This window comes from Hippopotamus amphibius, chromosome 5 (assembly GCF_030028045.1).
Source record: "Hippopotamus amphibius kiboko isolate mHipAmp2 chromosome 5, mHipAmp2.hap2, whole genome shotgun sequence".
NCBI lineage: Eukaryota > Metazoa > Chordata > Mammalia > Artiodactyla > Hippopotamidae > Hippopotamus > Hippopotamus amphibius.
Window position 1 is genome coordinate 19,094,720 of NC_080190.1, and position 26,181 is coordinate 19,120,900.

The 26,181-nt window shown below is 38.8% G+C and overlaps 1 protein-coding gene across 5 annotated transcripts in view; it reads right to left on the bottom strand.

Annotated features, from left to right (window-relative positions):
- Positions 1-26,181, bottom strand: part of VTI1A (vesicle transport through interaction with t-SNAREs 1A) — a 343,251-nt gene that overhangs the window by 305,236 nt on the left and 11,834 nt on the right. For all 5 annotated transcript variants that reach the window (XM_057734150.1, XM_057734145.1, XM_057734147.1 and 2 more), the window contains exon 3: positions 24,942-25,052. In XM_057734150.1, the coding sequence (XP_057590133.1) occupies positions 24,942-25,052 (111 nt within the window). The remainder of the gene's footprint in view (positions 1-24,941; positions 25,053-26,181) is intronic.

Here is a 26,181-nt window from a genome sequence, read left to right on the forward strand (position 1 = left end):
CATCAAGGTAGAAATGCATCAGATCCCCAGGTTTATGACATGGAGTCCAAAAACATAAATGAGTTCATATTCCTTGCTATGTTGAGTCTTCTGACAATTTGCATGTGATAGATTTGCATACAAATCTATATTTCCAAACCTATGGAAAGTTTATTTCCCTTGAATCTACCTTACGGACTAATAATTAGCAAAAAAACCCAACAAAACCAAAACAAACAAAAAAACACCTATAAACTTGTAAATATTTACGGATTTTTTTTAAATTGGAGGACTGGAAAATTCTTTAGGCAAATTTGAACCTGATGACATCAGTTTGTACTCTGAGATAGTTCTAGTACTACCACCTAGATTCCAAAAAGACATTAAAAGTATCAGGATATAGCAGGAGTAGGCAGATCACTGCACGAATCTCAACAAACTGGCACCCGAGGCAGTTGCTACTGGCACCCTCACCCTTCTGGTACATACCTGGTACTTTCCCTCCCTCTCTCTTATACTTTTATTTTACCCTACTCCTACTTTCTCTCTTTTCCTTTTCCCTGCTATCTATGCCTCTTGTCACTTGCCAGTGACAGTTGTTTAGCCCCAGCCATGACAGAATTCAAAAGACAAAATGCCTTGATTTAGTGGCAAGGTTTCAATAATGCTTTCTGGGAGATGAGAATGAGAGTCACGGGCATACTTTAATTGGCATTCTGTAGGCGCTGTACCTACCTAAAAACATTCTGTAGGGATAATATTAAGGGATCCCATTCTGAAAAACATTATTGAGGGCTCAAGAAATACAGTAATCTATTTACTAATGTTAAAAAATACAGTTAGTATTTCTAGTTCTGCTGGGTTTAAAATCATTCCTCTTCAGAGTGAAAAGTAAACTCTTAATACAAAGGGACTGTTGTAGATGAATTTGGTCTTGGAAATTTCTCTCAGAAAATGCCACAATGTGGTATATTTTAAATATCAGTGTGAGCCACAGTGCCATCTATGGCCACATTCCGTTTGAATTAGAAAAGGTAATTTTGCTACTTTGACAGTCTCTGAACAGACTAGGAAAAGAGAAAGCCCTCTCAGCCATAAAATGCACTGGCAAAAATCTCACCCCAAATCTATATTTCCAGACACATGGAAATAGTATTGCCTTAGAATCTACCTAAGAAAGTAATAATTAGCTAAAAAGATGGAAATTTGTGAATCATATTGAAAACATCTTAAAACTATATACTTTTGTGAAGATAACCTGACTGCAGAGTCTATAGCAAAACGATATAACCACAATCCAACACTCTTCAATGTTTAAAACAGAAATCTGAGAAAATAACTTCTTTAAGAAACAAAATAGATTTTAACAGCATTTGAGACACAGGATAGTATTTTTTTCCTAATCTGAGTCCTTTTTGACTGCAGTTCAGAAATAGTTTAAAAGTTATTTCATAATTAAAAACTCTAAATACCATTTGATATGATGATCATAAGATTTAAATTGGTATCATAAGCCATGGGTTATATTAAATTAGAAATTTTCCAACCTGGCCACAAAAAAGAACTTCAATTTTCTCCCTAAACAAGAGAAATCCTCTAGTAATTCTACTATCAAGTTGTAAGTTATTTTCCCCACACCAATGCACAGCTATCATCATTTGGAACGAAGTAGATTTTCTCTTTCTTTCTGTTCCAAATTCACTCGGCTTACTGCCAAGAGAAAATACAGACACAGGGGAGGCAAGAGCAATTCTGTTAAGATCAATGAAGATGTTGGCCATAACAGAATCCTATTTATCCATCACATCCATACTTCTTTTTCTCTGATTAGAGATTAGTAGCAATTTCTTGACAATTCTTGTACAAAATTAAGTTACAATCAGTCTTGCAAGACTTCACAGGGGGAGGGAAAAATATATACAGTTTTTCCTCCTAAATCCAGAAACAACATATAGATATATATGTGTGTGTGTGTGTGTGTATATATACACACATACACTTTAATAACCATATTTCTCTTTCTTACAAGATAATTAATATACCTGTTTCCAAAGCAGTTAAAAGTGCATATTTATAAACAAAAAATTCACATGAAGATGTTCTATTGGCATTGACCTAAGGTCAGAGGTCAAAGGCACAGTCTATTTAGTAGTATGAAATTAAAGGCTGAGGGTTTTGTTTTGTTCTAGGCTCAAGTGAGAACTTAAAATATTTGTTTTGCCACCGAGGGAGGAAAATTATTCATGCTATGGCACTTGTTTCCCCCAAATAAAGGCTATCATGGCACCTAACTTTAAACCAAAAGTAAATTAATTTTTGAAGTTATTTGATGCAAAAAGACATGTGGGTAACTGTCGGTGTAAGATACTGAATTTTGCCAAGTTAAAAAAAATGTATTTAAAAGAACAGCATTGAAGATTTGAGAGAAAAAAAAAAAGGCAAGTTAAACGGCACTGCAATTCATATGAAAGAAAGAGCTTCATTGTTTTAAATGCTTCATTAAATATAAAGCAAGTACATTACCCAGCACGTGTAATCTTTCAACCACTTCTAATCACAAATGAGATAAAGGCCAAGCTCCTCAACTTACCCGGCAAGGTTTTGCCGAGCTCTCAGTCTCATCAAGGGCTGATGCCCAAGTTGCAATTCAGACCAATTAAACCGCAATGTCTGGGAGTGGGCGCTAGGCGGCAGGAGTTCTTAACAACCCCCAGGTGACTCTAATGTACTGTGAGGTTTAGGAACTAAGGCTCTAGTCCCACATGTTACACCTGGAGGATGTCAAACACTCTAGGCACCCCCTACTTCCCTTCCACCATATTACACTCCCCCCACCTCCACTTTGTTTATATTATTCTTTCAACCTGAGGATGCCCTGCTTCTCTCAAATTCCTCCTCACCATTCAAGTCTCAGTGTGGGTATTCCCTCCTACTGGGTGTCTTCCCTCACAACCCCACTTCATTCCCACACAAACACCTGGGTTGGATGCCCCTCCCTGAAAGTGTGCCCTTTCACATACTCTCCCATCAGAACCTCCATCATTTCACTTACTTAAGGTAATTATTGACTATGAGCCCCTTGAAGAATATCTTATTCATCTTTTGCTCTCTTGCACAATGCTTGATGCATAGTAAGTAGTAAATCTATTTAAGTTGTTTTTAGTAATCTATACCAAAACAACAATAAGCTATTGAAAACTACCAAAATTACAGGACCTCCCTTGTGGTCCAGTGGTTAAGAATCCACCTTCCAACACAGGGGATGCAGGTTCGATCCCTGGTTGGGGAATTAAGATGCCACATGCCGTGAGGCAACTAAGCCCGTGTGCCACAACCAGGAGCCCACATGTGGCAACTAAGACCCATCGCAGCCAAAAATAAATAAATAAAAATTAAAAACAAAAACAAAAAACTCTTAAAAGAAAAAGAAAACCACCAAAATTAAAACAAATGAAGTTAATAGAACAGTAGCTTGAAAGTTCTCTTCCGCAGCTTCCTTGTTTGTTCTTTAGTTTGAAATTAATTTTAGTAATATTTCTTTTACTAGTGAGAATTTGATTTAAATAATTTTAGCTTCCAACATATTATTTCTAGCTGTGTATGACACTGCCTTGAATATTCGGGGCATATTACAGACCAAATTCTCAGTGTATGACAATATCTGAAACTTTTTAATTATAAAGCTGTTTGGTTGTTGTCTTATATGTTAAAGTCAATTCTTTGTTGATATTAATGACAATACTTAACAGATACCACAGAATCTTCCCCCTTCTCCTTCTCAATACTGGTTGTGTTAGGCTAGTGACAAACCAATGCAAAGACTGTGACTTCTAATAGTTTCTGGGAAATGTCAGTTATTAGAAATTAGGAAAGGGATGGGAAGAAAATTCAAAGTAAATAATTCAACATGTATTTTGAACTCTAGATGAAAAACTCAGTACAAATATAGCTCTAATTAGTAATATGATGTATATAACAAGATGGTATCAAATAATATAAAGTACCATAATTCTTCTACTTTTAATTCTGACTCTATTACCACAAGGTCAAGGAGAAACCCTGCTTGCATACATTAATTTCTAAGACGTCTTTTACAAAACAAAATGTGCTAGAATATGAAAGCAATCCAATGTATCCATCCGAGAATAAGATGGAAGACTTCACATTTCAATCCTTTGTGTAAGTTGCTGCAGTTTGTCTTGAAGCACTGAGAAGGAAGGTTTAGGATACTGAGGGAATACTCTGACTTGGGGATACTTTAACCTCTAAACTCTTTAATTCTAGGATTACTACTTGTGTACAGCAAAGCCACTGACTAGAAATCAGTGCAGTTCTCAAAGTATCTGCACATTTATTATCTTATTTGGCCCTCATATTTCCCCATTAGGTAGGAAGAATTGATAAGACGATCCAAATTTGCAGAAACCGTAAGGAATATGCCACGTCTGAGGTCTCGGGTCTACATTCCTTGGGCTTTTCTCACTATTTCACACTTCCTCTCTTGGCAAAGCAGTTCATGACCAAATTTAGGTTTATACAATATTAGAAAAATATGAGATGGACCATTTCTAACTGATACCTAGTAATACATTTATGATATTTTTTAAGGGTAAATCAAGCCATCAAATAAGGACCCTGGATCAGATAGCATTTGAAGTGGATAGCACCGAACCACGTTCTTTAAAAAAGGTAGAAAAAGAAAAATTTAAACTTCACTGAAGCTAAAAAGAAATTTGCAAGATTCTAACAATGGAGATTGTTTTCTCCTTTCTAACTTTCACTATAAAAATTACATATGGCCATAAATAAGACAATCCTAGTCTTACTTCAGTTGAAATTTATTTGTAGACTAGGTTTACATAAAAAAAATAAGAAAGCAACAAAACAAAAAATGTCAGCAATGTAATATGCAAAGATGCAATGTTTCATTATGAAATTCAAAGGATGACAGGTTAAAAAACAAAACAAAACTCAGACAAGATTAACAAAGGGCATCCTTGTTCTAAAGTACAGAATACATTTTTAAGTAACTCATTTCATTTCTGTAATCAAACATTTCACACTAAGATCAATGTCATGCAGTGTGACTTTCCAAATCATAAAATCTGACAGTCTTCCTCCATTTTAAGAATCCAATTACAGGTCAAATTCTTTATAATCAATAACAGAAATCTCCATTTTCACAGTAGATTTCCAAGTCTAAGACAGTGATAACTTGTTTTAAACAATACTTAACAGAACCAAATGGAGAAAATTTGTAAATTTCCTCAGCATCTTCTGTGATGGAACTTGACATATAGAAGCTTTTGTGAATTTGCAAAGGCACAAGGCACCTCAATAACTAATAAAATGCACTAAGAATGAAGTCCCATTTCTTGATGTTTCCCAATGTGACTACACTTAAGCATTTCAGAGGCATTTCTAGCAAAGGTTTTTAATCCATGATCTGATGAACTTCTTAAAAGAAAAGCCAGGAGACCAATTTGATTCCACATTTGTTCTTGTTTTTATTCTTAAATATGAACTTTCCATTTGGGGGAAGTAAAGGACAGAAAGTTAAACAAAACAAGCCAAAAAGAGACTATCTGTGTACATGGTCCATGTCCTGGTAGGTTTCCAAGGACTTGAAATCAAGAGAAAAGTCTCTGGCGAAATCTCTTCTAGCCCCATTTTAACTTTTTGTACAGGAAAGCTTAAACTAGGTGACATAATAAAACTCTTCAACCACTATTACACAGTTGAAAAACCTTCACCCTAGAGACCAGATCGGGCTCCATCTTCATCACAAGCAGCTCAGTGTTCCTAAAACCTATGAGCTAAGTCAGAAGTGCCTAATCTGTTTTAAGTTTTGTTCTGAACATCACAAATGTGGAACTGGGTAAAAGACAATAAGAATGGCATAAAGAGCAATGGAAGATTCATGAAAAAAGAAAAGAGAAGGCAAAGTCAGAACCATGATGTGTCATATCCAGTTGCTCACTTATTTCAGCAAAGCAAAGCACAAAATTGACATGCTTTATTCGAATATGTTTTAACCCTAGGGCCTAAGTATGAAATCTCTAGCTCAGTCAGCAGTATTAAATAGCCCAATTTTGAGTTTCAAGACTCCCAGAACATAAGCTTTCAGAGGGCAGTGAACATGTGGGCATCTGTACGGAGCCTTGAGGCCTTTGGTTGTCCTAGCAACACCACTGCATCACCCTCTTTAAAGTCTGGTGTTTACCAGGACAGTGCCTGGCAAGTGCTCTGATAAAAGACATTTTATTTAAAAATCAATTAGCTACTTTTCTTTCCAAGGAATAGTATACCCTATGTGGAAAAAGAGCGTGACCCAAAGGCAAAAAACAAGCAAAAGGCTTATCTTTTAAACTACGTAGTACTTTCCCAGGGCAATTCAACAGGGGTGCCACAAATCTTGATAACCGTCTCTGACCATGTATTTGCAGAATATCAGACTATTTTTGAGCATGGGACAGTGTAAAGGCAACCAGTAGAAAGTTTACTATTTATGAGCAAATAATTTAACATTAAAACAGAGCTGGCTTTTTGACTATGGCAATTAGTTTCCTCATGTTCCAAACACCAAATAACATTTTCCCATTAATTTTTAAACCAATGTGGCTTTAACTTAAAATAAACTGTACATCAAAAGAATGGAAAATAAACAGCCAGGAACACAATTTGACGAATTGGATTTATTTAGTTTATTTATCTAAACAGGGACCATTGGATCTCTTTAATAGGCTGACAGTTGCACTGGGCTGGTTAATAAAACATTCAACAGTGTCTTCAGCCAATATAGAAATGCAAATCCCATTAGAAATATTTTATTCATGAGGCAATAATTTCAGTTACCATCAGTTCTGTTTTGAAAAATGGCACTGTACAAATAAACAGTGCCATCTAGTGACTAACAATGAAGCCAAATTTATCACCAGTTTACAGTTAATCTCTCAAAAATCTTACCTGTTTTTATCTTTCCTCTTTATTTCCTAGGTAAGATCAAAGCAGCTAAGCAAAACAAACAAACAACAGAGAAGTCGATAATAATTTGTTAAGTCATTTAAGAAGGATTATAAGAGACAGCTACATTAAAACCAATAAGCTTTATAATTTTTTTTTTTTTGGTTTTAAAGCAATTTAGCACCAGCTCCAGAAAACACACACTTCATCTGCTTAGAAAACTCCAACCACTAGAAATAACATAAAGCCATAACAAAAATTTTGCTCCTTCTGCCATAAAATGACACTAAAACTTTAATTCCAATGATTTAAAAAAATCAATAAGTATCAACAGATAGGAGAAAAAAATCTTCCAATAAAATTGTAATATCTTATCAGGAATCTGACACCAATTAAAAAAAAACATACACACACAAGAATGTGCGAGTGCACATACAGAGACATACCCATACCAGTCACACTTCAACTTTTCCAGTGACTACAGTGGACATGGAAGTTACTTCTGCAGGTCACAAAGCTCTACAGGAGCTAAAGACAATGGTCTGAAGCCCAAAGCAGTCATCAAAAATCACTTTGGAAGAAAGTGTCAGAGCTTCCAAAGGGAAGAAAATCTATTAAGGCCAACCTCAAATTCAGTACATAAGATCAATGATAAATATTTAGTACATACTACTGTTCCATTCAGGTATACATGGTGGGGAGAAGGGTCAAGAACATGAACCTTTAACAGCATCCTGAATTAGGAGACCAGGGTGACACGCATGCACAGATCAGCCCCAGAAGGCATCACTACAGCTGAAAACAGACTTTTGAATCCATTTCCTATGTCAGCCTTTGAAATTATTGGAGGCTCTGTGAGTAGAAGATTTACCAAGGTCAAAGCCTGGAATGAGAATCCTACAAACAAAGAAGGCCAAACGCATGATGATTTTCTAAGAATTTCACCTATCAAGGCCTTAGGAAACAACATCCTCAGAAAATAACTGCAAGCAAGGAAAATCACGTATGTACATGTAAACACAGTATTACTTTCTCCCTTAAAGGGGTCATAGTCATATCCAGATAACTAAAATATTCTTCAGTTTCTGATTATGAAATGTTGAAGCTGTAGAATGAGATCAGTTTTAGACCAGATATGGAGAGCCATGCACATCGGCTCACCTTGCCAACATGAATATGTCTTCCATGGAAAAGTATCTTAGAAAAAGGGATCTCAGTTGTGTTTAATTCTAGAATTGTAAAATGCCCATAATGACAGATCATGACAGTATCTTTTTCACATAATTATGGGTTAAATGAGTGATGTACATAAAGTACTTACCTCTGGTCTGCCTATGATTTTTAGTTCTTATTTAAAATTTTAATAGAGAAGATCATAACAAGAGCAACAAAAATGATCTGATAAGTCACAATAAAAATGTATTTCCAAGGAATATTTTAATTAGAGCTATAATATTGTTGATAACTTTTGATGGGGTAATCTGCCTTCTGAGAAATGACCCTGATGAAATAATGTTGTTCTAATATGTTCATTACAGCACAATAAATTATGGAGGGGCTAAACGGAAATACATCAGGATTCAACAAAAGATGAACTAACATCACTGATTGAAATATTATGCACCCATTAAAATGATTAAGAATTTATAGATATAAAAACTACCGATATTAAAATCTCATAAATGTGGATTGAGTAGCATCATTATAATGCAAAATAAAACAATAAATTATACAAAGGAGAGGGGAAGGGAAGATTAGAAGGAAATAATAACATAAAATATGAATCTTTTGAGGTAACAGGGCTAAGGTCATTTTTTTTCTTTTTTCTACTCATTTATTTCCAGAATACTCTATAATGAGCAGGTATTATTTTTACAGAGAATCCAACAACAAATGTAATTTTTTACTGGAAGTCATATTTGTTAAGTGCACATAGTGGAGGAAAATTTTTCTGGGAAAATTTTGTCCAGTCTGGTTTTATTTCTTTCTAGGATGCACTTATGCTCCTGCAAGAAGGGTAGCTGATGTCATAATTACAATATGTTACCACTGACACAATCCAAATTTCTAAAACATGTTTTCATGGTTTCCTACATCTTCCACAGAACAGAAGTAAAATATCTCAGGAAGTCAAATAAGAACAGAAAAGATAAACAGAAGCATCAAGTTTTTGACCTTTCAACAAAAGTCATAATTTAAAAGGGTTCATCTCTCTCATTTATACTTCTTTTGTCTATCTTAGATTTAAAAAAATAGAATACAGCTACTGGCTTCACTCATAAACTCGGACACTCAAGTTGTCCATTCACCTGTTAAAAGAGCAAGTGTAGGCAGTCGCAGTAAAAGCTTCAAGCTGTTTCACAACATCCTTTGAACCCTGACCTAAGGGACCAACTCCGATAGTCTGCAGGTAGTTGGGTTTCCAGGACCATTCAGCCTCACTGCTGAGACTGTCAATAGAAGTGCCATTCTCTGATGTAGACAGCTCTGCACTAGGAGCTGGCCTAACAATCACATCACATAGCCTGCCAAACAGGAAAAGCACAGCATTCGGGCACCACTGACCTGGGATAGAAGTGGGCTAAAAAGCTCTACTTCTAACATTCTTTACAATCTAATCCTCCACCCTAAAACCTGTAGTCTGTGTCTGTATCTTAAAGGAAGTTCAGCTTTACTACAAGAAAAAAGAAATTTGCAACTATACAAATCAGCCACAAGATGGCGCGAGCATCATAGTATTACAACAGCAGACACAAAAGCCACTCATTCAACACACCACGTCTTCACAATTTACGAAAACTCATCCTGGTACATCACTTATTTCTTCCTTTCTTTTTCTACTTATTGAGGCTTGGTCAAGTATTTTATACAACATTAGTTTTTTGTTGTTGTTTGTACAAGTTGGGGGGGGTTGTTTGCTTGATTTTATTTTCTTAAGAAGCAAACAATAATCTCAAACTTGCAAAAATCCTCAACTACATTTTTCCTCCTTTTAGCTGGTTCATTTTCCTGAGCATGACCATGCCCTAGCTAACCTCATACTAATACTGAAGGAAGAAATTACAAGAATGGCTTAAATACATGAATTCTAATTTTTAAAGTTGTTTTCAAATATATAAAGAAGCTATTAAATCGATTTTTAGAAAAATGTGAAGCTGAGGGTAGGGAGTTGCAAAGGATCACGGACTGAACATCAGAATGTGTGTTTAGGTCATTTGATTCTGGTCCTGGCTCTAAACAACAGTGACTTTCAGGTAAGATATTTGGTCCCCCTGGTCCTCCATTTCCTCATCTAAAAAATAAGGTGATTTGAACTTCTTTGGACCTAATATTTGTATTACCCTGAGACTATAAGAATCCAAAATGAACAATATGAGGCTATAAGAGGTCAAAGTCAAGCAGAATGGAATTAGGCAAGTGAACCAAATCATCAGGGTAGCAACACTATAGACGGGAACATAGTGACGACTGCTCATTTCCCTTACGTTCCCACAACTGTGACTGCAAAGTACGACTCATAGTTTAAAATCTATTAAATACGTATTTAGTCGGCTACAGATTAAATTCTATGATAGGTCATTGTAAAGTGCAGACTATTATTTTTTTTCATTCTCAGATGTGCACAATTATCCACTAAGGATTAATAAACATTAAACTCTACTGAACTTTCATGCCAGTAATGACAAAGTAATTGATACAAGACCAACCCTCCCTCTCTAAACAACTATAAAAATGAACAAAATGTGTGAAGCAATCATTTTCAAAAACTGGACAATAGGCAGCGTAGGAATGAAATCCCATGAGGACAGAAACACTTGAAATGAGCCCTACAATCGCCATGGCTCTCAGCCTGCAGGCACTGTCGAGGTTACAGCACAGAGGGAGGAGCCCCAATGGAGCACAGCATGTCTCTGAGCTTAGGAGGCAGACACTGGAGGTGAAGACTGCTGAGACCGATGACACTTAGCAGAGTAATGGAGAGAGAGCTCCAGAAGTCTGTAAAGGAGTCCTGTTAAGTCTTTGACTGAAAATGGACTTGCACATGTAGAGGTAAGAGGTCTTACAGAGGACACATACTGGGGAGTCATGGGTGGAGTGGAGGTTCTGGAGGTCACCCAAAGCAGGGAGATAGAATTCTGACCAAACAGAGGGTGGAACATTCACTGAGCATTCCAGTTATTCAAATGGAATGCAAGAAAGGCGTACCTCAAAAGTCAGGCTGCTCTAGACATGTCCTAACACAGTTAACAATAAGCCTGGAAGGGATCTGTTAGTAAATTATCTGCTTGTCCAAACAGAGGCCAACATTCTCTAAAACACGCACTGTCAACAGAGGTGATATGATGCCCAGGGGCAAAAACTGGTTCTTGGGAGGATGAAGAATCTTAAATATTATAAAGATGCATGGCCCTTCAAAGGGCCACAGTACGTGAACAGATGTACAGATACACAGTATATTCATGGTATTAAAATCTGCTGGAAGAGAGGGGCAACTAGGAAAAAATAAATGTCTAAAGAAGTTCCTCAGTGGAGTGCTTGCTAATGACAAAAAGAGTGAGATGCACTGCTCCAAAGGAAACCAAAAAGGCTAGGTTTTTAACAAAGTAAGATCCATAATATCAAGCATATACTAATAAAATTACTAGATCTGCAAAGAAGCAATGGAACAGAATAGAAAGCCTAGAAGCTGACCTGAATTTTACTCAGCAGGGAATGAGAACTCTGCAGGATTTTGTGGAATAGTGTGACATACTCAGATAAATGTGTTAGATAATGTGGAGTGGAGGGTGGTTTAGAGTAGGAGAAGAATGGAAGGAGGAAAGGCTACTACAGTCAACCGGATTGAGAAACATGAAGGCTTCTAGTAGTGGAGTGAAAGCAGGAGCTATTTAAGTGGCAGGATTGCTAATGTTCAGTGACCAACTGGATGCGCAAGCGGATGAAGAGTGAAAAGTTAAAGCTCACTCTGAAGTGACTAGTACTTGTCAGATTTAAGTGTCTGTGTTTAAAGGACTCTGGGGTAGCAGTGCCCAGTAAGTAGTAACAAATACGAATTTAGAGCTGCAGGGAGGTCTGAGTGAGAAATGCAAGGGAGTTATAGCTGTGGTCACTGAAGCCACAGGAGCGGATGATAATACAAGGAATAAGACAGTGGGGTGAATGGAGAAGCCTCAAGAATCCAGGCATCTGAGGGACAGGCAGAGGGGGCAGAAGAAAAGCCAAGAAAAGAAAGCAAGTAGACAAATGGGGTTGAAGAAAAAAGTACTGAGTTGTCCTCTACCTTTCCCCATCGATGCATGTTCCCCCAAAGTCTTGATATTACAAGGGAAATAAGAGAACTTCTTCATTGCAAATGAGAGATGAAGAACAATTTTTACTATTTTTTCGTGGGATTCAACACTTCTATGTATGGTATATGACTATAAGAAAGTTATGAACATCTTTAAGAAGATACTCTTGAGGGGCGGAGTCAAGATGGCGGCATGGGAAGACGTGGAGATCGTGTCTCCCCACAAATAGATCAGTTGCGGGAGGCCCAAGGAGACCTGAGGAACCCCGGAGCAACCGGGTAGGTGGTAGGACCTGGGGGAAGTCGGGGGCGGGGAAGGGGAAGCGGGACAGGACCTGCGCCCCTGGGGGGTGGCTGGGTGAGGGGGAGGTTCCCGCCTGGAGGGACCCTTGGGGGCTGGGGAGATCGCAAAACTGCAGCTGGGTTTCTCCCGCCCAGGAGGCCAGGAGGCCTGCTGAGCGCCCAGGCCTGGGAGCCTGCTGGGCTCCCCAGCGGGGTCCTCCACCCTCCAAGGCCCTCTCCGGGCTGCCTGGGTCCTGCGGATGTGGGAGGGAAGGAGGAGGGCGAGGAGGTAGAGAGGCGGACTGGTGGGGGTGGGGGTTTTGAGATCGAGGGCGGGGAGGCGAGAGGGCGCTTCACCTGCCCTCTTGGCCAGGGAGGCTGACTGGGCTCCCAGGCCTGGTCTCCAAATCTCCAGGGTCCCCTCCCAGACACGCTGGTCCCAGCGGCGTAGGAGTGTGGCCGCGGAAGAGGAAGAGAGGCAGACAGGTGGTGTGGGACGTTCCAGGATCAGAGGACCAGGGGAGGTGCGGAGGACCTTTCCCCTGCCCACTTGGGCCGGGTGGGCCTGCTGGGCTCCCGAGTCTGGTCCCTTGGTCTCTGGGGCCTTCTCCGGCTGAGTGGGTCGTATAGGCGTGGGAGGGAGGCAGGCGAGGGGAAGAGGAAGAGAGGCAAACAGTGGTGCGGGGGACCTTGCAGGACCGGAGGATCAGGGGGGATGCTGTGGGAAATCTCCCTACCCACTTGGCACCGGGAGGCCTGTTGTGCCCCCAGGCCTGGTCTTCGGTCCTCCAGGGGCCCCTCTAGGTCTCACTGGTCCTAGGGGTGTAGAAGGAAAGCAAGGGAGAAGAGGAGAGGCGGGCAGGGGAGGGGGCCTTCTGGGATTGGAGGATCAAGGGAGGCGGGGAAGGTACTTCCCCTGCCCACTAGCCCTGGAAAGCCTGCTAGGCCCACAGACTTGGTCTTTCACACTCCAGGGCCCCCTCCAACTGCTTGGGACCTAGGACAGTGGGGGGTGGGGGAGAGGAAGAGAGGCGAACAGGGACCCTACGAGACGGGGAGATCTGGGGAAGTGCCACAGGCGTTACCCTAGCCCAGTTGGCCCTAGAAAGCCGGTTGGGCATCAGAGTCTGATCACCTGCCTTCCAGTGCCCCCTCCAACTGTGAGGGTCCTACGGGAGTAGGAGGAAGGGGGTGAGGAAGAAGAGAACCCAAGGGGGAGGGACCCTCTGAGACTGGAGGACTAGGGGAGGTGCCTAGCATTTCTCCCACCAACTCAGGCCCAGGGAAGCCTGCTGGGTACCTGGACCTGGTCCTTTGTCTCCAGGACCAGAGGCATCCCTGGGCCCCTCTGCCTCATTGGGCCTAAGCCCCATTCCCCATCACCCTCAGGGCCTGTTCTTAGCGTAGGCCCTGCCCATTGCCGAACCCCTCTAACCCTTGTCTAAGCCCCACCCCACAGCCAAGGCCTTTTCTGGCTTTTTTTTTTCCTTTTCTTTTTCTCTTTTTTTTCTTCCCACCTCCTCACTTTGGCTATTGCAGTAGTTTTACCTTCCAGTTGTTGCTCCATCTATTTTTTTTAAATTTTTTCTAACACATCTGTTAGTTTCCTATTCTTATCATATTTTTTCTCTTGCTATTGTCCTGCTGTTCTACTTTTTTATTTTTTCTTTAATTTTTTTTGTTTCCTGCTCCACACAGCTCATGGGATTTTTTTTATTATTATTATTTTTTTATTTTATTGGCTGTGTTGGTTGCTGCACATGGGCTTTCCCTAGTTGCGGCAGAGTGGGGACTACTCTTCATTGTGGTATGCAGGCTCCTCATTGTGGTGGCCTCTCTTGTTGCAGAGCACAGGCTCTAGGCGTGTGGGCTTCAGTAGTTGTGGCTCACAGGCTCTAGAGCGCAGACTCAACAGTTGTGGCACACAGGCTTAGTTGCTCCGCAGCATGTGGTATCTTCCTGGGGCAGGGATTGAACCCATGTCCCCTGCATTGGCAGGCAGATTCCCAACCACTGCACCACCTAGGAAGTCCCTGGCTCATCGGATCTTGATTCACAAGCCCGGGGTCAGGCCTGAGCTCTTGAGGTGGGAGCTCTGAGTCCAAAACATTGGACTAACAGGGAAATCCAGTTCCCAGCGAATATTCATCAGAGTGAGGTCTCCCAGAAGTTCTCACCTCAACACCAAATACCCAGCAATACTCAACAGCCTACAAACTCCACTGCTTGAAACCTCAGGCTAAACACCCAGTGGGACAGGAATACAATCCTGCCCATCCAAAGTGGGGGAAAATGAGATGACAAAAAAAAAAATATGTCACAGATGAAGGAACAAGGTAAAAATACACAAGACCAAATAAATGAAGAGGAAATAGGAAAACTGCCTGAAAAAGAATTCAGAGTAATGATAGTAAAGATGACCCAAAATCTCGATAACAAAATAGAGAAAATACAAGAAACAGTTAATAAGGACTCAGAAGAACTAACGAGCAAACAAACAGTAATGGACAACAAAATAACCAAAATTAAAAATAGTCTCAGGCTTCCTAGGTGGCGCAGTGGTTAAGAATCTGCTTGCCAATGCAGGGGACACGGGTTCCATCCCTGCTCTAGGAAGATCCCACATGCCACGGAGCAACTAAGCCCATGCACCACAACTATTGAGCCTGCGCTTTAGAGCCTGTGAGCCACAACTATTGAGCCCATGTGCCACAACTACTGAAGCCCAAGCGCCTAGAGCCCGAGCTCCGCAACAAGAGAAGCCATGGCAATGAGGAGACCATGCACCACAATGAAGAGTAGCCCCCACTCACTGCAACTAAAAGAAAGCCCGTGCACAGCAAAAAAGACCCAACACAGCCAATAAAATAAATAAATAAATAAATTTATTTAAAAAAAGTCTACATGATATAAACAGCAGAATAACTGAGGCAGAAGAATGAATAAGTGAGTTGGAAGATAGAATGGGGGAAATAACTGCCACAGAGCAGGAAAAAGAAAAAAGAATAAAAAGAATGGAAGACAGTCTCAGAGACCTTGGTGACAACATTAAGTGCACCAACATTTGAATCATAGGCATCCCAGAAGAAGAAATAAAGAAAGGGTCTATGAAAATATTTCAAGAGGTTATAGTGGAAAACTTCCCCAACATGGAAAGGGAAATAATTAATCAAGTGCAAGAAGCACAGAGAGTCCCATACAGAATAAACCCAAGGAGAAATACACTGAGGCACATATTAATCAAACTAACAAAAATTAAACACAAAGAAAAAATATTAAAAGCAGCAAGAGAAAAGCAACAAATAACATATAAGGCAAAACCCATAAGGATAACAGCTGACCTTTCTGCAGAAACTCTGCAGCCCAGAAGGGAATGGCAGGATATACAGAAAGTCCTGAAAGAGAAAAACCTACAGCCAAGAATACTCTACCCAGCAAGAATCTCATTCAGATTCGACAGTGAAATCAAAAGCTTTACAGACAAGCAAAAGTTAAGAGAATTCAGCACCACCAAACCAGCCTTACAACAATTGCTAATGGAACTTTTCTAAGCAGGAAACACAAGAGAAAGAAAAGACCTACAAAAACAAACCCAAAACAATTAAGAAAATGGTAATCGGAACATACATATCAATAACCACCTTAAATGTAAATGGATTAAATGCTCCAACCAAAAGACACAGACTGGTTGAATGGATACAAAAACAAGACCCTTACATATGCTGTCTACAAGAAACCCACTTCAGACCAAGGGACACATATAGACTGAAAGTAGGGGATGGAAAAAGATATTCCATGCAAATGGAAGTCAGCAGAAAGCTGGAGTAGCAATACTCATATCAGACAAATTAGACTTGAAAGTAAAGACTATTAAAAGAGACAAGGAAGGACACTACATAATGATCAAGGGATCAATCCAAGAAGAACATATAACAATTTTAAATATCTATGTACCCAACATAGGAGCACCTCAATGCATGAGGTAAATGCTAACAGCCATAAAAGGGGAAATTGACAGTAACACAATAATAGTAGGAGACCTGAACACCCCACTTACATCAATGGACAGATCATCCAAACAGAAAATAAATAAGGAAACATACGCTTTAATGACACATTAGACGATCTCGACTTAATTGATATTTATAAGACAGTCCATCCCAAAACTACAGAATACAGTTTCTTCTCAAGTACACACGGAACATTTTCCAGGATAGATCACATCTTGGGTCACAAATCAAGCCTTGGTAAATTCAAGAAAATTGAAATCATATCAAGCATTTTCTCTGACCACAATGCCATGACACTAGATAGCAATTACAAGAAAAAAATTGTAAAAAATACAAACACATGGACCCTAAATGATACACTATTAAACAACCAAGAAATCACTGAAGAAATCAAAGAGGAAATAAAAAAATACCTAGAAACAAATGACAATGAAAACACAACAACCCAAAACCTATGGGATGCAGCAAAAGCAGTTCTAAGAGGGAAGTTTATAGCAATACAGTCCTACCTCAAGAAACAAGAAACATATCGAATAAACAACCTAACCTTACACCTAAAACAACTAGAGAAAGAAGAACAAAAAAACCCCGAAGTGAGCAGAAGGAAAGAAATCATAAAGATCAGATCAGAAATAAATGAAAAAGAAAGGAAGGAAACAATAGCAAAGATCAATAAAACTAAAAGCTGGTTCTTTGAGAAGATAAACAAAATTGATAAACCATTAGCCAGACATCAGGAAAAAAAGGGAGAAGATGCAAATCAACAGAATTAGCAGTGAAAAAGGAGAAGTAACAACGGACACCTCAGAAATACAAAACATCATGAGAGACTACTACAAGCAACTATATGCCAACAAATTGGATAACCTGGAAGAAATGGAAAAATCTTAGGAAAGTACAATCTGCCAAGACTGAACCAGGAAGAAATAGAAAATATGAACAGACCAATCACAAGTATGGAAATTGAGACTGTGATTAAAAATCTCCCAACAGACTCAAGGTGGGGGAGTCAAGGAAGGGAGGGAATACGGGGATATGTGTATAAAAACAGATGATTGAACCTGGTGTACCCCCAAAAAAATAAAAAAATAAAAAAATAAATTAAAAAAAAAAAAATCTCCCAACAAACAAAAGCCCAGGGCCAGATGGCTTCACAGGCGAATTCTATCAAACATTTAGAGAAGAGCTAACACCTATCCTTCTCAAACTCTTCCACAATATAGCAGAAGGAGGAACACTCCCAAACTCATTCTACGAGGCCACCATCACCCTGATACCAAAACCAGGCAAAGATGTCACAAAAAAAGAAAACTACAGACCAATATCACTGATGAATATAGATGCAAAAATCCTCCACAAAATACTAGCTAACAGAATCCAACAGCACATTGAAAAGATCATACACCATGATCAAGTGGGGTTTATCCCTGGAATGCAAGGATTCTTCAATATACACAAACCAATCAATGTGATACATCATATTAACAAATTGAAGGATAAAAACCGTATGATCATCTCAATAGATGCAGAAAAAGCTTTTGACAAAATTCAACATATATTTATGATAAAAACTCTCCAGAAAATGGGCACAGAAGGAAATTACCTCAACATAATAAAAGCCATATATGAGAAACCAACAGCCAACATAGTTCTAAATGGTGAAAAACTGAAAGCATTCCCTGTAAGAACAGGAACAAGACAAGGGTGCCCACTCTCACCAGTATTATTCAACATAGTTTTGGAAGTTTTAGCCACAGCAATCAGAGAAGAAAATGAAATAAAAGGAATCCAAGTTGGAAAAGAAGTAAAATTGTTACTCTTTGCAGATGACATGATATTATACATAGAAAACCCTAAAGATTCTACCAGAAAACTGCTAGCACTAATCGATGAATTTAGTAAAGTAGCAGGATATAAAATTAATGCACAGAAATCTCTTGCATTCCTATACACTAACAACGAAAGAGCAGAAAGAGAAATTAAGGAAACTCTCTCATTTACCACTGCAACAAAAAGAATAAAATACCTAGGAATAAACCTGCCTAAGGAGGCAAAAGACCTATATGCAGAAAACTATAAGACACTGATGAAAGAAATCAAAGACAATACAAACAGATGGAGGGACACGTTCCTGGATTGGAAGAATCAATATTGTGAAAATGACTATCCTACCCAAATCAATGTACAGATTCAATGCAATCTCTATCAAATTACCAAAGGCATTTTTCACAGAACTAGAACAAGAAATCTTACGATTTGTATGGAGATGCAAAAGACCTCGAATAGCCAAAGCAATCTTGAGAAGGAAAGACGGACTTGGTGGAATTAGGCTTCCTGACTTCAAACTATACTAGAAGGCCACAGTGATCAAGACAGTATGGTACTGGCACGAAAATAGGAAGGTAGATCAATGGAACAGAATAGAGAGCCCAGGGATAAACCCAAACACATATGGGCACCTTATCTTTGAGAAAGGAGACAAGAATATACAATGGAAAAAAGACAGCCTCTTCAATAAGTAGTGCTGGGAAAATTGGACAGCTACATGTAAAAGAATGAAATTAGAATACTTCCTAACACCATACACAAAAATAAACTCAAAATGGATTAAAGACCTAAATGGAAGGCCAGACACTATAAAACTCCTAGAGGAAAACATAGGCAGAACACTCTATGACATATATCAAAGCAAGATCCTTTTTGACCCATCTCCTAGAATAATGGAAATAAAATCAAGAATAAACAAATGAGACCTAATGAAACTGAAAAGCTTTTGCACAGTGAGAGAAACCACAAACAAGGCAAGAAGACAACCCTCAGAATGGGAGAAAATACTTGCCAATGAAGCAATGGACAAAGGTTTAATCTCCAAAATATACAAGCAGCTCATGCAGCTTAATACCAGAAAAGCAAATAACCCAATCCACAAATGGGCGGAAGACCTAAATACACATTTCTCCAAAGAAGACATGCAGATGGCTAACAAACACGTGAAAAGATGCTCAACATCACTAATCATTAGAGAGATGCAAGTCAAAGCCACAATGAGGTGTCACCTCACACTGGTCAGAATAGCCATCATCAAAAAATCTATACAATAAATGTTGGAGAGAGTGTGGAGAAAAGGGAACGCTCTTGTACTGTTGGTGGGAATGTAAGCTGGTACAGCCACTATGGAAAATAGTTTGGAGGTTCCTTAAAACACTAAAAATGGAACTACCATATGACCTAGTAATCCCACTACTGGGCATATATCCAGAGGAAACCAAAATCCAAAAAGAAACATGTACTATAATGTTCATTGCAGCACTATTTACAATAGCCAGGACATGGAAGCAACCTAAATGCCCACCAACAGATGAATGGATAAAGAAGATGTGGCACATATATACAATGGAATATTACTCAGCTATAAAAAGGAATGAAATGGAGCTATATGTAACGAGGTGGATAGACCTAGAGTCATACAGAGCGAAGTGAGCCAGAAAGAGAAAAATAAATACCGTATGCTAACTCATATATATGGAATCTAAAAAAATGGTACTGATGAACCCAGTGACAGGGCAAGAATAAAGATGCAGATGTAGAGAATGGACTTGAGGACATGGGGCTGGGGTGGGGGGGGGAGGGCGGTGGCAAAGGGGAAGCTGGGACGAAGTGAGAGAGTAGCATAGACATAGATACACTACCAAATATAAAATAGATAGCTAGTGGGAAGTTGCTGTATAACAAAGGGAGATCAACTCGATGATGGGTAATGCTTTAGAGGGCCAGGACAGGGAGGGTGGGAGGGAGTCACTGGAGGGAGGGAATATATGTATAAATACAGCTGATTCACTTTGGTGTACCTCAAAAACTGGTACAAAAAGGTAGAGCAATTATATTCCAATAAAGAGCTTAAAAAAAAAAGATATTCTTCATTTCGTTAAAAAAATAAAAGAATTAAATATAGAAAGAAAATAAGAATTAAAAGGGAATGACGTAAATATTTTCTACATTCTATTCAAATATCTCATGTGATAAGGTACAGTAAAGTGGACAAAGCTGTAAAACAGGAGGTAAAGGACCACTCACTTCTCAATGCCCTACAATTGCTTCTCATCAAGCCGGAGTAAAAGCCAAGGTCTCTGCCCTGCCTACAATGCCCTTATACAAGGATGAGTCAAAAATTATCCTCATTCTGGTTATATTAGAACTTTTGTTGGCTGCAATGTCTTATCAGCACTTTCCATTCAAGGCTACTGTCTCCCTAGTCACTGCTGTGCAGGTATGAACATGTTACATCAGTTCATTTGTAACTGTGGTGCAAGCAAAAATGGATGCCCACTTGTGATTTGCACAAAAGAAGAGCAGCGTGCAGTGATTCGTTTTTTGTGGTCTGAGGGTGTACCTGGTGCCATTGTTTATTGAAGACTTTGTGTGCAGTATGGAGAAAGTGTTTTGTCGCGAAGAACTGTGTATAAATGGATAGAGAAGTTCAAGGAAGGTCGCACAAGTGTTAGCCATCAAGAAGGAGTCAGATTCACTTCTGATGAAGAAGTGAAGACAATGGTGCATTCGTGGCTCACAGCTCAGCCTAAAACATTTTTTTAATGAGGAAATATGAGAGCCTGTTTACAGGTGGACAAAGTGTGTTGAAAAGCAAGGAGATTATGTTGAAAAATGATGTATTTGTCTTTTCTAAAAGTTAATTAAAATAAATTCTGCAGTCAGAGTGCGGATAATTTTTGACTCACCCTTGTAGATCTTTCTTCTGCCTCGCTCTGTCACCACATGCACCTCTCTTTTCTCCTACTCAAGCACAGGGAAACACCCTAGCAAAAAACAGCCATAACCGCCCTGGTAGTCACTATCTATCCATTTACTCACCTTATTTACAGCATTTATCACCACCTGAAATTAAGATATATGTATTTATTTGTTTCTTGTCTTCTGTTAGTAAATTATCTGCTTGTCCGACATTCTCTAAAACATGCACTGTCAACGGAGGTGATATTATGCCCAGAGGCAAAAACTGGTTCTTGGGAGGATGAAGAATCTTAAATAATACAAAGATGCAAGGCCCTCCAAAGGGCCACAGTAAATAAATTCCATGAGAGCAAGAACTTTTTCTCTCTTAATCATGGCTTTTTCCAGCAACCAGGACAGTGACTAATACACTACAGGGCTCAAGAAAGATTTGTTGAAAGAAGTCGATAATCAAGCTGAACCTCTTGGTTCCACTAAGTGTAAAATGGGGATAGTAATCCGCACCTGCTCTGTCTACTCTCGATACAGAGAAATGAAAAAATGTGTGTTAAAGGCTTTATAAACTGTGAACCCCATACAACAGAAGGTGGTGGTGGTGGTGGTGGTGAACGATGTTTCCTGACACAGTGGAAGAGAGTTGTGGTAGCAAAGATACAAATAAACACATGAATTTTTAATGACAGCCTGGAGAATAAATGTTTAGTTCATAGTTGCTGGCTCTATTTTTCTTTAAAATAGAAAATATACCTGAGAAATGCTTACGCAAATACATGATATCCAAATAACTAAAGGACACGACTCAAGATGACATTCTTCAGGAATGTAATTCTTAACATTGGGTTAGCTGACAGAAGCAATTTAATTTCTGAAAAAAAAATGTTTTTTAAAGGAGAATAGATTAAAACTAAGTTCAGTGTTACAGGCTGAACTCTTTCTCCCCCAATTCATGTGCTAAAGTCTTAATCCTTAACACTTCAGAATGCAATTGTCTGTGGAGATGGGGTCTTTAAAGAGATAAATGAACTAACGTCATTAGGGTGAGCCTTAATCCAATATGACTTGTTTCTGTATAATAAGAAGAAATTAGAACATAAAGACATACAATTGTGTGAAGACACAGGGAGAAGACGGCCACAGAGAGAGGCGCTATAAGGAAGAAACACTGCCACCACCTTGATCTCAGACTTCCAGCCTCTAGAAGTTCAAGAAGACAAATTTCTGGGCCTCCCTGCTGGTGCAGTGGTTAAGAATCCGCCTGCCAATGCAGGGGATATGGGTTCGAGCCCTGGCCCGGTAAGATCCCTCATGCCACGGAGCAACTAACCCTGTGCACCACAACTACTGAGCCTGCACTCTAGAGCCCGTGAGCCACAACTATTTACCCCCGTGCCACAGCTACTGAAGCCTGTGCACCTAGAGCCCGTGCTCTGCAACAAGAGAAGCCACTGCAACAAGAAGCCCACACACCACAATGAAGAGTAGTCCCCGCTCTCAGCAACTACAGAAAGCCCGCGCACAGCAATGAAGACCCAATGCAGCCAATAAATAAAAAATAAAATAAATAAATAATTATTTTAAAAAACTACATTTACTTTCAATAAAAAGAAAAATTAAAAAAAAAAAAGAAGATAAATTTCTGTTGTTTAAGCTGCCTATTCTGTGGTACATTGTTATGGCAACCCTAGCAGACTAATATGCTCAGTTGTTTTAGAAAACAAGAGAAGAATCTTTGGAAAAGAGTTTCATGAAGATATGGTGAGCAAACTAAAATAATTCTTATAAATATTTATCTTACTTTCATCATTTATATTAAAACATTAATTTTAATTAGTATTGTCTAAGTACAATTTTGAGTTGTCAAATTCTTAAATCAATCCAATTTTCTCACCGCATCTCACATTCTTGCTGAGAGAACCTACTTTTCACAAAGCAGTTAGAGAAGGCTTTATCTAGTATGGAGCACAGAAGCGAGGCAGTTACATTTCTTTTCTGAATTTAGGCCTATTGTGGATTCCAATTTTTCTCTTTAATTAGTAGGCGCACAACTTAAAAGCCAATTTCCTTAGAGTCACTGACAGCCCATCTCAGCTCCTCAGGAAAATACCCTTTATAACAGAAAATAAACACGCAAAACTGTAAATCACCCTCTTTCCAGACTCTAGGTGGAATTTCTACTAGACTCAGTACCATTGGCCTTATGGTGGCAGGGTACACTGTAGTCTAGGAGATAAAGTCTCCAAAAATAAAACACCCCAGGAAGGAACAGAGGCAGAATGATCCTTATAATTTCTTCTCTTTCTTTATGAATTTAGACCCCACGGTCAGAAATAACAGTTGATTTAACACGCCAACACCTGACTCCTGTCACTCACAGATAAAGCTCAGATCTTTCTTCATCTACATTTTTTTTATTTTAATTTTTAATTGTGGTAAAATACACATAATAAATTTACCATCTTAACCAATTTTAAGTGTACAGTTCAATAGGGTTAAATATATTCACATTGTTGAGCAACCAATCTCTACAGCCTTTTATCTTGCAAAACTGAAACTCTATATCTGTTCAACGTAGCTGTCCAGCTCCCCTTCCCTCAGCCCTTGGCAACAACCCACCTACTTTCTACAAACATGACTACTTTAGGGGCCTCATATAAATGGAAACATATAGTATTTGTCTTTTGTGACTGGCTTACTTCACTTAGCATAAGGTTCTCAAGGTTCATCCATGTCATAACATATGTCAGAACCCTCTGCATTTTTCTGTATAATATTCCATTGCAGGTACACACCACATTTTGTTCATCCATTCATCTGTCGATGGACATCTGCTTCCATTTTTTGGTGTTGAGAATAATGCTGCTATGATCAAGGGTGTATACATATCTCTACAAGACCCTGCTTTCAATTCTCTCGGGTATCGACCCAGAAGTGGGATTGCTCATCTGTATCTTTTCTACTCTTGTTACTTTCTAATTACTAACAATTCTAACATCAGTATCTTTAAATTTATATTCTTATATTTGCTATGAGGTGGGTGGAGTTGAAAGTCAGATATATAGGAAGAGAAAGCTAAATATTCTCATGAGAACACAAAGATCCCTTATATAAATTATTAGTTGAGTCCCATTTGTCTTTGGGGGGGGAGTATAACGTATCCTTTGAAGACTCTAATAATAAAAGCTATAAAGCCTATCCCAGAAAAAAATACACATAGAAACATACATCCAAAAATACTGATATAATTTTAGAACATTCACGAGCCCCTGAAGTCCATCCATGAACACTGCAGCTTAAAGGCTGTAAACTTGGAAAATGCCCAAAATTGGATTTCAAAACCCTAATAAATGCTAAATACCGATAAATACAATCAAAACTAAAAAAAAAAAAAGAAAAAACAAACAAAAAAACCCACATGATTTGGATCTATTTTGTGAGTCAGGAATCCAACATACCTTCAAGTCCATCATTAGCCAGCTCTATAAGCATTTTTAGATCCCAAGCTCCTAAAGACGATGCCCTTAATGCTGACAGAGGTGTGTGGGTGCAACAATAAAAAAATATGTGTATAAAAACAGTTGATTGAACCTGGTGTACCCCCAAAAAAAAAAAAAAATGTGAAAATCAGTGTAAAGATTGGTAAGTATAACAAAGGATGGAATCTGACTCACAAAATCTGTCTCAAGTTTTCCCATTTCTTGCTTGTAGCTTCTCATCCTGCTGCTGTACATTCCTCGACTTTGGGGTGGTATCTCTCGGACTTCCAGATCCATCTGTTCCAACTGGAGGGTGAGAGAAAAACATGATTTAAACCATATGCTTATGCTTCATGTGACTAGACGTTTCGAGCTGAAAGGATTTAATTCCAGTCCCTCATTTTACAACTTGAGGAACCAGACGTAGGGAGCTAACTGCCTGTGGTCAAAGTGATGTAGCACTTTGGATACAATACATGAGCATTTAACGGGAGGCAACACATAAATAGTATGACGGTTAAGAACACAGGCTTTCAAGTCAGATGCCTGCATTCACATCGTAGGCTCCACTGCTTACTAGTCATGCAACCTTGGACAGGCTCCTTAACTTCTCTGGGTCTTACTCTTCCCATTTCCAAAAATAGTACATCTTTTGTAGGACAGCTAGAAAGATTAAGCAGGGTAATTCCTATAATGTGCTTAGGACAGTGTCTTACTTGGTAATCACTAGATTAATGTGAATAATAGGAGTGATGATCATTGATGAGGAGGAAGAACTATGGCAAGCATGATACAAGGTGTGAGAGGTAGTTTCTTTATACCTGGCATTAAAAAATAAAAACCAAAAACCACAAACTGGCTCAGGCCATGTCTAATAAACTCACATCCCAAAATCTTGTCAGATACTTTGCCTTTTAAAGCAAATAATCCTAATAAATTATTTCCATGAACACTATACACTCAGCACTAATAAAACTCTTACTTGTCCAGTGTTAGAGACTGAGCAACAACAGTAGAATTCAGATAAATCAAAACACCGTGTTTCAATTCACAGGCCTTAATTTTTGTAAAGGAAAAAAGAAAAAAAATAAGATTGTTTTAATTAGCCTTGATTTAAGCAGTGACCATTTAAATTATTGCCATGTCTCAACATAAATGTGAAGTGCCAATAAATAAATTATTCAGCAAGGCAATTATTCCGAGAACTTCTCTGAAATCACCATTAAGTACTTAGTTCTAATAAAGTCGAGCAGGATCTTTCAGACAAATAACTGCAAAAGTACACGTAAGAGAAAATCCGAGCGTTAACTGCATTTTCCTTTCAGGCATTTCACAAGGATGCTTAAAACTAACCAAAAGTAGGTAAGAAAAGAAAAAAGGAAACACACAACAAACACTTAAAATGAAACCAGAAATAAGGCTAATATGCACTGGT